The 12681-nt window shown below is 43.9% G+C and overlaps 1 protein-coding gene across 1 annotated transcript in view; it reads left to right on the top strand.

The window, feature by feature from the left end:
• LOC119646177 (protein Wnt-1-like) overlaps nucleotides 1-12681 on the top strand; it is a 348364-nt gene that overhangs the window by 328545 nt on the left and 7138 nt on the right. The window contains exons 4-7 of the mRNA XM_038046560.1: nucleotides 2359-2479; nucleotides 2621-2775; nucleotides 3245-3499; nucleotides 3574-3695. Of these exons, the coding sequence (XP_037902488.1) occupies nucleotides 2359-2479; nucleotides 2621-2775; nucleotides 3245-3499; nucleotides 3574-3695 (653 nt within the window). The remainder of the gene's footprint in view (nucleotides 1-2358; nucleotides 2480-2620; nucleotides 2776-3244; nucleotides 3500-3573; nucleotides 3696-12681) is intronic.

Consider the following 12681-nt stretch of genomic DNA (forward strand, 5'->3'; position numbering starts at 1 on the left):
AGCTCATCATCATCATCAACGGCGCAACAACCGGCATCCGGTCTCGGCCTGCCTTAATAAAGAACTCCGGACATCCCGATTTTGCGCCGAGGTCCACCAATTCGATATCTCTAAAAGCTGTCTGGCGTCCTGACCTATACCATCGCTCCATCTCAGGCAGGGTCTGCCTCGTCTTCTTTTCCTACTATAGATATTGCCCTTATAGACTTTCTGGCCTGGATCATCCTCATCCATACGGATTAAGTGACCCGCCCACCGTAACCTATTGAGCCGGATTTTATCCACAACCTAACGGCCATGGTGTCGCTCATAGGTTTCGTCGTTATGTAGACTACGGAGTCGTCCATCCTCATGTAGGGGCCAAAAATTCTGCGAAGGATTCTTCTCTTAAACGCGGCCAACAGTTCCCAACTTTTTTTGCTAAGAACCCAGGTTTCCGAAGAATACATAAGGACTGGCAAGATCATTGTCTTGTACAGTAAGAGGTTTGACCCTATGGTGAGACGTTTCGAGCGAAACAGTGTTTGTAAGCTGAAATAGGTTCTGTTGGTTGACAATAACTGTGCGCGGATTTCATCATCATAGCTGTCATCGGTTGTGATTTTCGACCCTAGATAGGAGACATTTTCAACGGTTTCAAAGTTGTAGTTTTCTATCTTTATTGTTTTCGTTTGAGCAGTGCGATTCGATGTTGTTCGTTCTTTCGTTTTTGCCACTATGTACTTCGCCTTGCCTTCATTAATGTGCAGCCAGGAATCGGGTTGCCTGCTCGATCTTGATGAAGGTAGACTGTACATCTCGGGTCGGTCTTCCCGTAATGTCAATAACGTCAGCGTAGTCCAGTAGTTGAATGGACTTGAAGAGGATGGTGCCCCTCGTATTTACGTTGGCATCGCGAATCACTTTCTCCAGGGCCAGGTTTAAGAGGACCCATGACAGGGCATCCCCTTGTCTTAGACCGTTGTTGATGTTGAATGGTCTTGAGAGTGATCCTGCTGCTTTTATCTGGCCTCGCACATTGGTCAGGGTCAGCCTAGTCAGTCTTATCAATTTCGTCGGGATACTGAATTCTCTCATGGCCGTGTACTGTTTTACCTTCGCTATGGTATCATAGGCGCCTTTAAAGTCGATGAAAAGATGGTGCAACTGATGTCCATATTCTAACAGTTTTTCCATCGTTTGCCGCAGAGAGAAAATCTGATCTGATTCTGATCGTTATTCCTTATTTACTATAGAAATAATTAACTTGGCGAATTCTTTTTGCAGTCAAAATTACTCTTTCGGTCTTGTCCAACACAGGACTGAAAACATGAACAGCCATGGGCATCACTATGCCAAGTCTGCTTTGCGCCTGTTCAACGGAGCGTACGACAACGAGTGTCACAATATCATCCGGTTAAGCCACTAGGCACGACTCTTCTGGCATGTTGAGTTTTGGCAGACTATCTTAGGAAACGATCCCGATGGATTTCTGTGCTACCCCCGTCGTCATTTTTATCCTCCTATGGCCCTCCGGTCTCCTCTAGATCATCCCTCAATATCCAAACTGGGGATCTTCCTGTTTTAAAACTGAACTGTCTTGGGGTATCCCTTTGGCGAGTCTACCCCTGATGAACATTTCGAGCACTTTCCCAAATATATAGAGTGGTCAGTATGCAGATAGTAGCTCAGGGTCTCCTTTGCTTTTTGCTGATCAGTGCGAGCCTCACTGTTTTCCAGCGACAAGAAAAAGTGTCCCCTTCGGGCAAACATCGATGACTAATTATTGAATACCATGTATACCTCTGCCGGGATCCCGCCATATCCTGACACCGTTCATAGTGATAAGTGAGCAATCCAGAACGCTTTCTGTGCAGTTGATGTCAACCTGAACGGGGTGCGTAGGAAATGATGCTGGTACATGTGGTCCATCTGCTCAGCATTAATTGAGCAGGGTTTCTGCATAGCCTCGATTTTTCGGAATCCCCAGGAACCCGCATCTACCTCGTCGAATGTTTCAAAGATTTAAACCCCTTATCTTTCGCTTTTAGGGCGTTCTACTAATGACATCTAGTTGAATGGATGAACTCCTAGAACTTATAGAAAGTGTGAAAAGTTTTCAACGCCCGTAGTCCTTTTCAACAAGTATCCATTTAACCCGTTTTTATATAGGATAATACGATTTAGCTTCATGTGATGCAATCCTGGCGACCCTCAATGTAGGATCTGTATTTAGCACAAACGTAGACCAGTTAGTAGCCAATAAATGAACAACAACAGCATTTAATTAACTGGAAAATGAAAATGAATGAAACAGAATATCCTCAACGATTCCTCTAAATGCCTCTTCTATATTTTGTTTTTCTTTCGATTTTCCAGGCCATTTCGCAGGGAGCTCGAATAGGATTGGAGGAATGTCAGCACCAGTTCAAAAACAGTCGATGGAACTGTACGGCTCCGCCGAATACACCCTCACTCTACGGCAACGTAATGAGCATAAGTAAGATGATAGCTTTTGTTTTCTTATTGGCATCCATCATTATCCTTGTGTCCCGGAGCTTCACGTTCGGGGATGTTCTTCAACGTGTGTTTACATTTCGGGAAAGGATTTAATGGTAATAATTCTATTTGTTATTTACAGAAAGCCGAGAGACTGCCTACATCCATGCTATCAATTCAGCAGCGTTGGCCTGGTCGATTACGAGAGCCTGTTCGCGAGGGGAGTTGGACGACTGTGCCTGCGATAGTAACATACGGAAGAAGCCGCGAAAGTGGCAATGGGGTGGCTGCTCAGAGGTAATTATTGGTTTGAAAGTTGAGAGTATATTGTTGATTCCACAACCTGCAAGGATGAGCAAACCTATCCTTGATGGAGGTATAATACTAAATAGAGTCTGTTCCGCTTCGAGTGGCATAATCTGTGCCGATATAGACCAAGTATAGGGAGTTCCTCCCCCTGACCCCAAGCATTTAGTTTTGCCTTGGATGCTTACCTACACCGTAGGATGGAGAGACTATCTTGTAAACGCCTGTTAAATAATAAAGCCAACATAAATTGAGGTAATTGTTAGTTAAGCAAGAAGAAATTGCAAACCTTGCTTGGATAATTAAAAACGAAGATTCTTTAGAAAAAAGGATACTTGTACTGAGATTTTTGCGTTCCAGTGATCATTGTAGAGCCTGCAGTATAAATTCTACCAATTCAAACCTTCTACAGAGTTTTCTTTTAACAGTATCAATTAATTAAAGCACTACATCCTTGCAGGACATCAACTACGGCGTTGGGTTTTCTCGAAGATTCACCGATGCCCAGGAGAGCAACTCGTCGGCTGCCGGTCTAATGAATTTACACAATAACGAGGCAGGTCGAAGGGCATTAAGAGCAAGGATGCAGCGTGTATGTAAGTGCCACGGAATGTCAGGATCATGTTCATTGCGAGTGTGCTGGCGTCGTTTACCCCCCATGCGAGTGGTCAGCGAAGCGTTAGGATCACTTTATGATGGAGCATCTCATGTGAAAGTAAGTGCATGTTTGTGCATTTTATTACTTTGAGGGTGGTTTTGATTAAATTTGCTGTTTTATCATTCTTGCAGTTAGTTCAGAGGGACGGACGTCCAGCGAAATTGAGACGAAGAGATCCGGATCATAAAAAACTAATAAAATCTGATTTAGTTTATTTGGAAGATTCACCAGATTATTGTGAAGTGAATACAGAGTAAGTATTGTGGGGATGAAATTGTAAGCATGAAATAGTTGTTCTTGATTTTGATTAAAATGAAGATGAAAGACACAATCTACGAAAAAAGACAGACCAACGTTTCCTGAATGGTAAAGAAGCTCATAGAAACTTTCTGAACATTTATTTCCTCAAGAACTTGTGGTCCTGTTGTATTGAGCAAAAAATATAGGATGTGTTATCCGAGAGACTTCGTATGGACTACCGCTGGTATGGCATAGTTTTGCATGTCCTAAATGTATAGGGATGAGTTGAACAAAGTGCCAAACAGTTTACTAAAATTAAATCCTGAAAAAAAAAACCAACCTAAATGGCCGCGGTAAAGCTCGAAGTTTCTGACTTTTTGAACAGAAGCAGTCATCCATATTTCAATGCCCTTTCTGCAGTACGAAGCGTCCAAGCCTTCAAAATACACCTCGGTATTCGCAGTGGCGTTTTCATTCTATATGATATCCTAGGAGCTACCGCTTCATGTTCGGAAGGAGCTAGTAGTTGCTGTATCTGTGGCACACACCTGTTACCCAGAAGTCGGAAATGGCAGTGGATAGGTCACACATTAAAGAAAGGCGGCATGACGTAGCCAGCACAACATGCAGTGATATCCATTCTCCCACGATGGTTGACGAGTGGGACACCCAAGAGTACCCAAGGCCCAGAACAGTAGAGGAGTATGGGCAACTCGGAGAGCCCTGGGGTACACCATATCGGACTTTTTTTCGATCAATTTGTCCAATAACGCTGCGTTAATACTTTGTGGTAACTGTTCTTCTCTTCTACAGGTCATCGATGAAGATTATCCTTGCACACCCCAAAAAGCGAGGTCACAAATTTCTCGACCGAAAGCTGGTCTTGTTTCGTGACTCAGTCACTCTACAAACCGCTTATTACACTCATCATCAATACGCCGCTGGCTGCGAACGCGGCCTTATCGCGCGGATAACTCCAAAATAATAATAATCGTTGGCGCAATCCCAGCTCGCTTAATTTCACTTTACGATCCTTCAAAACGATTCGATGTATTTACTTTACGATTTCCGCATTCGTAGCCTTCCAAGGCAACCTTTGCCGCTTGTACGACCCACTTTAAATTTAGGAAATCACTGACAAATTGTTGTTTTCGAAAGAGTTGAATTGTGCTATTGGTAATATGCGCGTTGACCAAAAAACTCCCGAGGGTCGTGGAACGTTCAGTGGCAAGAGAGTAATTTAAATGATTTGAATGCTGATCACATTATCTCCTAGCGTACAGTTATAGTCTCTAAATTACTAAGAAGTTGAAAGTAGAAAACCAACGGCCTCAGCGGTGAACTACATATTATGAGCTAATTGCATGAATTTCAACTCGACTTGAGACATATATGGATGAATGGAGTGAAGTCGAGAAGAGCAAACACGGGAAATTCATCTCCCAGCGCATTGTTCGAGATTGTATGGAGGGAAAAAATCATTGCGCAGGTTCGACCATATACAGTAAATCATCATCATCATCATCATCAACGGCGCAACAACCGGTATCCGGTCTAGGCCTGCCTTAATAAGGAACTCCAGACATCTCGGTTTTGCGCCGAGGTCCACCAATTCGATATCCCTAAAAGCTGTCTGGCGTCCTGACCTACGCCATCGCTCCATCTTAGGCAGGGTCTGCCTCGTCTTCTTTTTCTATCATAGATATTGTCCTTATAGACTTTCCGGGTTGGATCATCCTCATCCATACGGATTAAGTGACCTGCCCACCGTAACCTATTGAGCCGGATTTTATCCACAACCGGACGGTCATGGTATCGCTTATAGATTTCGTCATTGTGTAGGCTACGGAATCGTCCATCCTCATGTAGGGGGCCAAAAATTCTTCGGAGGATTCTTCTCTCGAACGCGGCCAAGAGTTCGCAATTTTTCTTACTAAGAACCCAAGTTTCCGAGGAATACATGAGGACTGGCAAGATCATAGTCTTGTACAGTAAGAGCTTTGATCCTATGGTGAGACGTTTCGAGCGGAACAGTCTTTGTAAGCTGAAATAGGCTCTGTTGGCTGACAACAACCGTGCGCGGATTTCATCATCGTAGTTGTTATCGGTTGTGATTTTCGACCCTAGATAGGAGAAATTGTCAACGGTCTCAAAGTTCTATTCTCCTATCCTTATTCTTGTTCGTGTTTGTGTTTGACCAGTGCGGTTTGATGTTGTTGGTTGATTCGCCTTCGGTGCTGACGTTGCCACCATATATTTTGTCTTGCCTTCATTGATGTGCAGCCCAAGATCTCGCGCCGCCTGCTCGATCTGGATGAAGGCAGTTTGTACGTCTCGGGTGGTTCTTCCCATGATGTCGATATCGTCAGCATAGGCCAGTAGTTGGATGGACTTGAAGAGGATCGTACTTCTTGCATTTACCTCAGCATCACGGATCACTTTCTCGAGGGCCAGGTTAAAGAGGACGCATGATAGCGCATCCCCTTGTCGTAGACCGTTGTTGATGTCGAATGGTCTTGAGAGTGATCCTGCTGCTTTTATCTGGCCTCGCACATTGGTCAGGGTCAGCCTAGTCAGTCTTATTAATTTCGTCGGGATACCGAATTCTCTCATGGCCGTGTACAGTTTTACCCTGGCTATGCGCGAGAAAAATCCGTGCATTAGGTTTGGTCTTAGCACCGTGTGTGTGATTCATTGGTGGGCGGCCACATTGTTGCCAATACAAGTTGCGAGCATGTGACTTTGCACAGATATTTATGACTCGTCACCTGGGATAGAGAAACAAACAAAAGAAAAGCATTTAAGTACAATCGACACAACAATACATGGGCCAGTTAGCTACCTCGTCCCTATCACATGAATACGCAATGATATTCCGGGTCCCCTAGACAGTTCATTTACTCCTCGTGCACTTAGTCTTCTTGAGCGAAGTACTTTGTGTAATATCTACTAAAGTTCATTCATATGAAAGGTCCCGTTTTAATCGCGAGGTTAAATGTATAATTCACGCGCCAGCCCAAACTCTCTTTTAGAGTTTATTATTCACCAGGTGGCACCATAAAATTGGTTGCCCATTCAACAAAACGTGAGAGACTGTTTCATCCTTTTCATTGTAAAGTTTGCATATTATATGTTCATTATAGGTCTCCTTCGAGTGCAGATGTTTTCGTAGAGGACATTGGCATATTGTTAGACAAACTACTGTCCTCATTCTGAAATCGGAACCAACGGTTTCGCCCAGAAACAATTCAGCAACGCTGGAGTTTGGTTTTGTTTCAAGTGCATTCCGTTTGGAAACCCTTTGGGTTTGGTATCCCAAGTTCATCTGCCCCTTCATAGCCGTCGGAAATTTTGTATTTCGCTATCCACTTCAATGTTATCTCGTTTTTTTGCCGTCTTGTTTAGGTACTTCAAGGCATAAGACATCATTATATATTATTTACCTTAGAAAAGGACCGTGAACAGATCCCTATGGAATACCTGTCGTTAAATTGTACGCCTTAGACCCTTTGCCCGAATCATAGAGTAACTTTCCATGTTGCAAGCAGTCCAAGAAGTTTGGCGCTTACTCCCGATGAGCACTTCGATGATACTTTCTCGTCGTTCAGAATTGAACGCGCTTTGGTGTCAAGAGTCACTAGTGCGTAGCCTTTCCTTTGGTCCGGTCCAGCATTAAGTTGGACTTAGCACCCCATCATTCTCAAAACGAATATTCCTTTCGTCAAATATTTTCCCGGGCAGATAAGCCATTTAAGTTGTATCAACGTCTAACTAGTCCTTTCAGAAACCGAACTGTATTCTGGATAAATAACCGCCACCATCAATTATTGCAAATAGCCGGTTATAGATTATCCGCTCGGGAACCTTGTCTATGGTATTCACAAGATAGATAGGTTTATAGAATAATCGCTCACTTATCGGCTTAGCCTAGTTTATGATCAACACAAACTTCAGCAATTTTCACTGTGCAGGAAAAGACCAAGGCAGTTAGGCATCTCTGCGCACATACATAGTGGGTTCTAATTGCAAGTTTCAGGACCTATTTAGGAACTGCGCCATTTAGAACTCTTCTTACTGCGCTTATTGAAGGGGTATCTTTCGCACTTATGAAACCGTGGAATGGGGTTTCCAATTAGGGGCACGTAATAAGAGGCGAACTTTTACTTTTTATCGCCAACATTACCGACTTCTACTCTCGTCCGTTGCCCCCATTATTTCTGACGTTTTGATTTCATCTTGTAGCATGCATTTGCTGCATCTGTAGCCAACCGCTTTTCCCCATCGATGGTTTTTGATTTATGAGTCTCTTATGGTTTTCATTGCTGCGGATTTGTTAATTCCAAATGCAGGCTCTGGTCCTGCAAATGGTGACTGGTATACCTTTCTTGCAAGTACATCCACTTTTTTATTACGAGCAAAACCATCATCAAATTTGGCTGCTCAAAGTTGTCTCTCCAGGCATTTTAATCTGATAATCTCGGCTTTGGAGTTCCGGCAGAACTTTGGTAACATAAAGCCACTGTCCATTGGCAGAGTTGATTTTGTGATTTTGTAGATCATATTTCCGAGACCGTATACCGCAGGTGTCATTTCGTTATTTATTTGAAGTTTGTATACTGAAAGCCTCGTCTGTCCCTTTATTATAAGGTTCAAGAACGACAGTTGTTACAACACCCGCAAATCAAGGGTGGGAAACTTTTTGCTGCCCGACCTGACGTTCCTAGTGAATATAACTAGTCCAGCCTTCCTAGCGTTCGCCGTGAATCCATTGCGGAGGCACCAGCTGTGGATTACATGCAGAGTTGCGTTCAAGCGGTCACATACGGTGTCCGCAAACTTGCCGGTAATTATCACGGCTTGGTCGTCCGCAAATGCTTGCGCGAAAACATTTTTGTCCTCCAGGAGCCACAGCAGGGTATCCATTACCAAGAGCCATAACAGTGGAGAGAGAACCCCTCCCTGTGGACAGCCCCTGAAACATCCTGCTTCAATAGACTTCTGGCCGATCGATATGTGGATTTTTCTCCACTCTAGCATGTGAAGGATCCAACTGATTAGCAGCGGTTCGATTCCATGATGTCTTGCCGCATCACAAATTGCCGCGAGTGAGGCATAATTGAAGGCACCTTCGATGTCCATGAATCATAGAGCGATAATATTCGAAGTTGAACTATCTGAGTAGGATTATAGATTTGTAGTGGAGATTCAGATGATTGAGGGTTATGCATTCGGACACCTTTCCGACGTTTGATGGATGAGAGGTTGGTCAGGTATCTTTAACGTCTCCAGTGCAACCCGCCAGCCAACCCCGCATTCTATCCGCTGGTGATACCTCAAAAATTAAGTGAGGAAGGACTTCGCATACCTGCCTTTTTTTCTCCAACCTCAGTTACTACGGTGTTATTCCACAAAATATCGGAGGAAGACCGCTTCCTGAATGATGGCTTGGTCAATTCTGGAAGACAGTCGGTTCATTATTTCTGAAAGCCAGAGATACTCCGCGTGTGGAACATACGTTTCGGTTCTTAGGTAGAAAAACTAACGAAAAGACCAAATTGTCCTGAAATGCCGACCTGTCCTAGTCAGACTAAAACCCAGTGAAAAACGTGCCACTCAAAATATCGGTATGGCAACTTTTAATCAGCATTTCAGCGAAATTTGGCCTTTTCTTTTTGGTTCATCTCTTTAGTGTATACTTAGTTTGTCAAGTGGTAGGCACAGGGCTCTACCTAGACCCGGTTGAAATAAGCCCCAATTGACAAATTGGAAGGACCGGCGCATTTATGAGCAATTGGTAAGATGTCATGTAAGTCAAGTGAAAAAAAGGAGGGCATTATGATCAGAAAGAGAAGCTGCACCTCAGTCTGCAGGAATTGTGTGATCCAATAAGACTAAAAGATATCTGCTCCCACGTAGTGTTAGTTCCCACGGTGTTGGTGGCGTTTTACAAGAAAACCGAGGTCTCCTCTGCCGAGATGCGGTGAGCATTTAAACGGGTCTTTGTCAGTATGGCTGCGCTTCTGCCAGAATCGTTCCGCCAAATTTTAAACCCAAAATGCATAATTGCCTCCCTTCCAGTCTGGTTTCATTTAATAGGGCAATATCACGACCAGCCTCCACAAGGAGGTTGTCTAGTGCCGTCGGCTTATAGTGTGAGATATCATAAGGAAGTTAGTGTTAATTTTATTTGCTAATGAAGTCGATAAGTACCTACACCAATGGTTTATCTTCGCCGGGAAGTCTTGAATAAGAATTTCAGAAAGACCTAACATTGGCCAAAAACGAAGTGAAGGGTATTTCAAATAGCAATATGGAAATCTACTGTAAATCAAGGAAGATAATTGATTGATACGAGGATTGCTCCGAAAAGGGTTCAGTTGATGACCTGCCTCTGGTCACCGCGACATAAGAAAGTGAAAACGATGGAGGGCAAAGCCGGCACTGGTCTTTCAAATTTATTTTGGAGTGCCTTTTGGAGTGTTTGCATTGCATGATTGGTTCCTAGAATGTACACATTCCCCTCCAGTTTCTGACAGACTTCTAACTGAAAAATGTCGGTCCAGATTAAGGAACATCACACCGGTATCCGGTCTAGGCAAGTCTTAATAAGGAACTCCAGACATCCTGGTTTTGGGTCGAGGTCCACGAATTCGATATCCCTAAAAGCTGCTTGGCGTCCTGGCCTACGCCATCGTTCCATCTCAGACAGGATCTGCCTCGTCTTCCTTTTCTACCATTGACATTGCCCTTATAGACTTTTTTTCCATACGGATTAAAGGACCCGCCCACCGCAACCTATTGAGCCGGAGTGGAACATCAGATAGTGACTGTCGCTGAGCACCTTCACACTCTTTACCCTCCAGTGTTCGAACTCAATGTACGGGTCTCACCATGGTTACCAATTTGTCCCCACTTTCCGCTGAAGATTTCGCTTCCTTGTATCTGATTTCTCTAGACATTTCTATATTCCCAAAGACCTTCACCCTTTCCCACAGTAGTATCCTCTTCACATACCGGCAATTGACCAGTGGCGTTCCCGTCTTCAGCTTTCCTTTCCGCCATTTTTCCTGGTAAGGGTGAGCGAGAAGGCTCTAATAGGTAGGATTAAGCATGTAGTCCCCTTCTATATTGATTGAAGTTTTCTTCTGCCCATTTAGGCAGTAGTACTGCGGACAGGCCCGCCTTAATCGTACTTGCAGTTTCCCCCGAAGTGAAAGGTGCCACAATTTCCTTTTTGGCCCGTAGACGCTAAATACAAACTTTCCATTGAAGTGGAAAGCATGTCTTCCTCGTCGCGATTTGATTGCTCCTAACCACGGATAGATTCCAAGTCGGTGACTTCTTACCACGTGTTGAAATTCCATATTCATGGTTTAGACACCCTCAGTGTAGTCAACTGCTACATGCTCCCCCGCAAACACTGTACGCTCCACATAGCGGTTTATGGCAAACATATAATAAATAATATTCTGTCTTTTTGTGCCCCACACTCTTAGATCTTAGTAGAAATGAGATCCATACCGGATCCTTTTCGCAAGAGCTCAAAGCTTGGAACGTCACCACCGAGGGCAACATTACTCCTAGGCAGTCGAGATTCGCCACGAAACTCGTAAAGGAACTTGGATAGTCACCGGTTGCTGTAAAAGACGAACATGGAAGACAGCAAACTGTAACAGCATTTTTTTTTTCACTGGGAGAACTTATAAACGAACTCCATGAGTTAATCAAGAAGAGGCGGAATATCCTCCGAAATATCAAGGCTCTAATCATCTTCATCATCATCAATGGCGCAACAACCGGTATCCGGTCCAGGCCTGCCTTAATAAGGAACTCCAGACATCCCGGTTTTGCGCCGAGGTCCACCAATTCGATATCCCTAAAAGCTGTCTGGAGTACTGACCTAAGCCATCGCTCCATCTCAAGCAGGATCTGCCCCGTCTTCTTTTTCTACCATAGATATTGTCCTTGCAGACTTTTCGGGCTAGATCATCCTCATCCATACGGATTAAGTGACCGCCCACCGTAACCTATTGAGCCGGATTTTATCCACAACCGGATGGTCATACTATTGCTCATAGCTTTCGTCGTTATGTAGGCTACGGAATCATCCTCATGTAGGGGGCCAAAAATTCTTCGGAGGATTCTTCTATCGAATGTGGCCAAGAGTTCGGAATTTTTCTTGCTAAGAACCCAGGTCTCTGAGGAATACATAAGGATTGCCAAGATCATTGTCCTGTATAGTAAGAGCTTTGACCCTATGGTGAGGTGTATCGAGCAGAACAGTTTTTGTAAGCTGAAATAGGCTCGGTTGGCAGCCAACAATCGTACGCGGATTTCATAGTCATATCTGTTATCGGTTTTGATTTTCGACCTTAGATAGGAGAAATTTTCAAAGGTCTCACAGTTATAGTCTCCTATCTTTATTCTTCTCGTTTGACCAGTGGGATTTAATGCTGTTGGTTGGTTAGTTGGCACCATGTATTTCGTCTTGCCTAAGATCTCGCATCGTCAGCATAGGCCAGTAATTTTTTTGCAGCCAGGATAAGTCCTTTGTAGCATTTTTTTTATTGTTGGTCACTGCTCTGGAGTTTCGTATATGAGCATAAGTCTATGACTTAATATATCCCGCGTGATATGTGTGATTTGGATCCTTATGTCTTACCCACGGCCCCTCTTGTGTCAAAGGGTTCCTGCTTATCTTTATTTGAAAATGTTTATTCCAATTGAATATCCAGTAATTCTTCCGGACGCTGGGTCCCATTCGATTTCTAAAACAAAGTTTTGACATGGAAGAAAGTCAGATTGGTGACGTTCATTGCACCGTTATTCAGCTGGCCCTTTCCTATCTACGTCGATGTTCAGATCAATCTTGGAAGTGAATTCTCATTAGCGCCAATTAGCTGCTCCCTTCCTATCGACTTCGACGTTCAGATCAATCTTGGCAAGTGAAATCTCGTTAGCGCGAATTAAGTGACCATATCATCGGATAGCCGGTGTCC

This window comes from Hermetia illucens, chromosome 1 (genome assembly GCF_905115235.1).
Source record: "Hermetia illucens chromosome 1, iHerIll2.2.curated.20191125, whole genome shotgun sequence".
In the NCBI taxonomy this organism is placed as follows: Eukaryota; Metazoa; Arthropoda; class Insecta; order Diptera; family Stratiomyidae; genus Hermetia; species Hermetia illucens.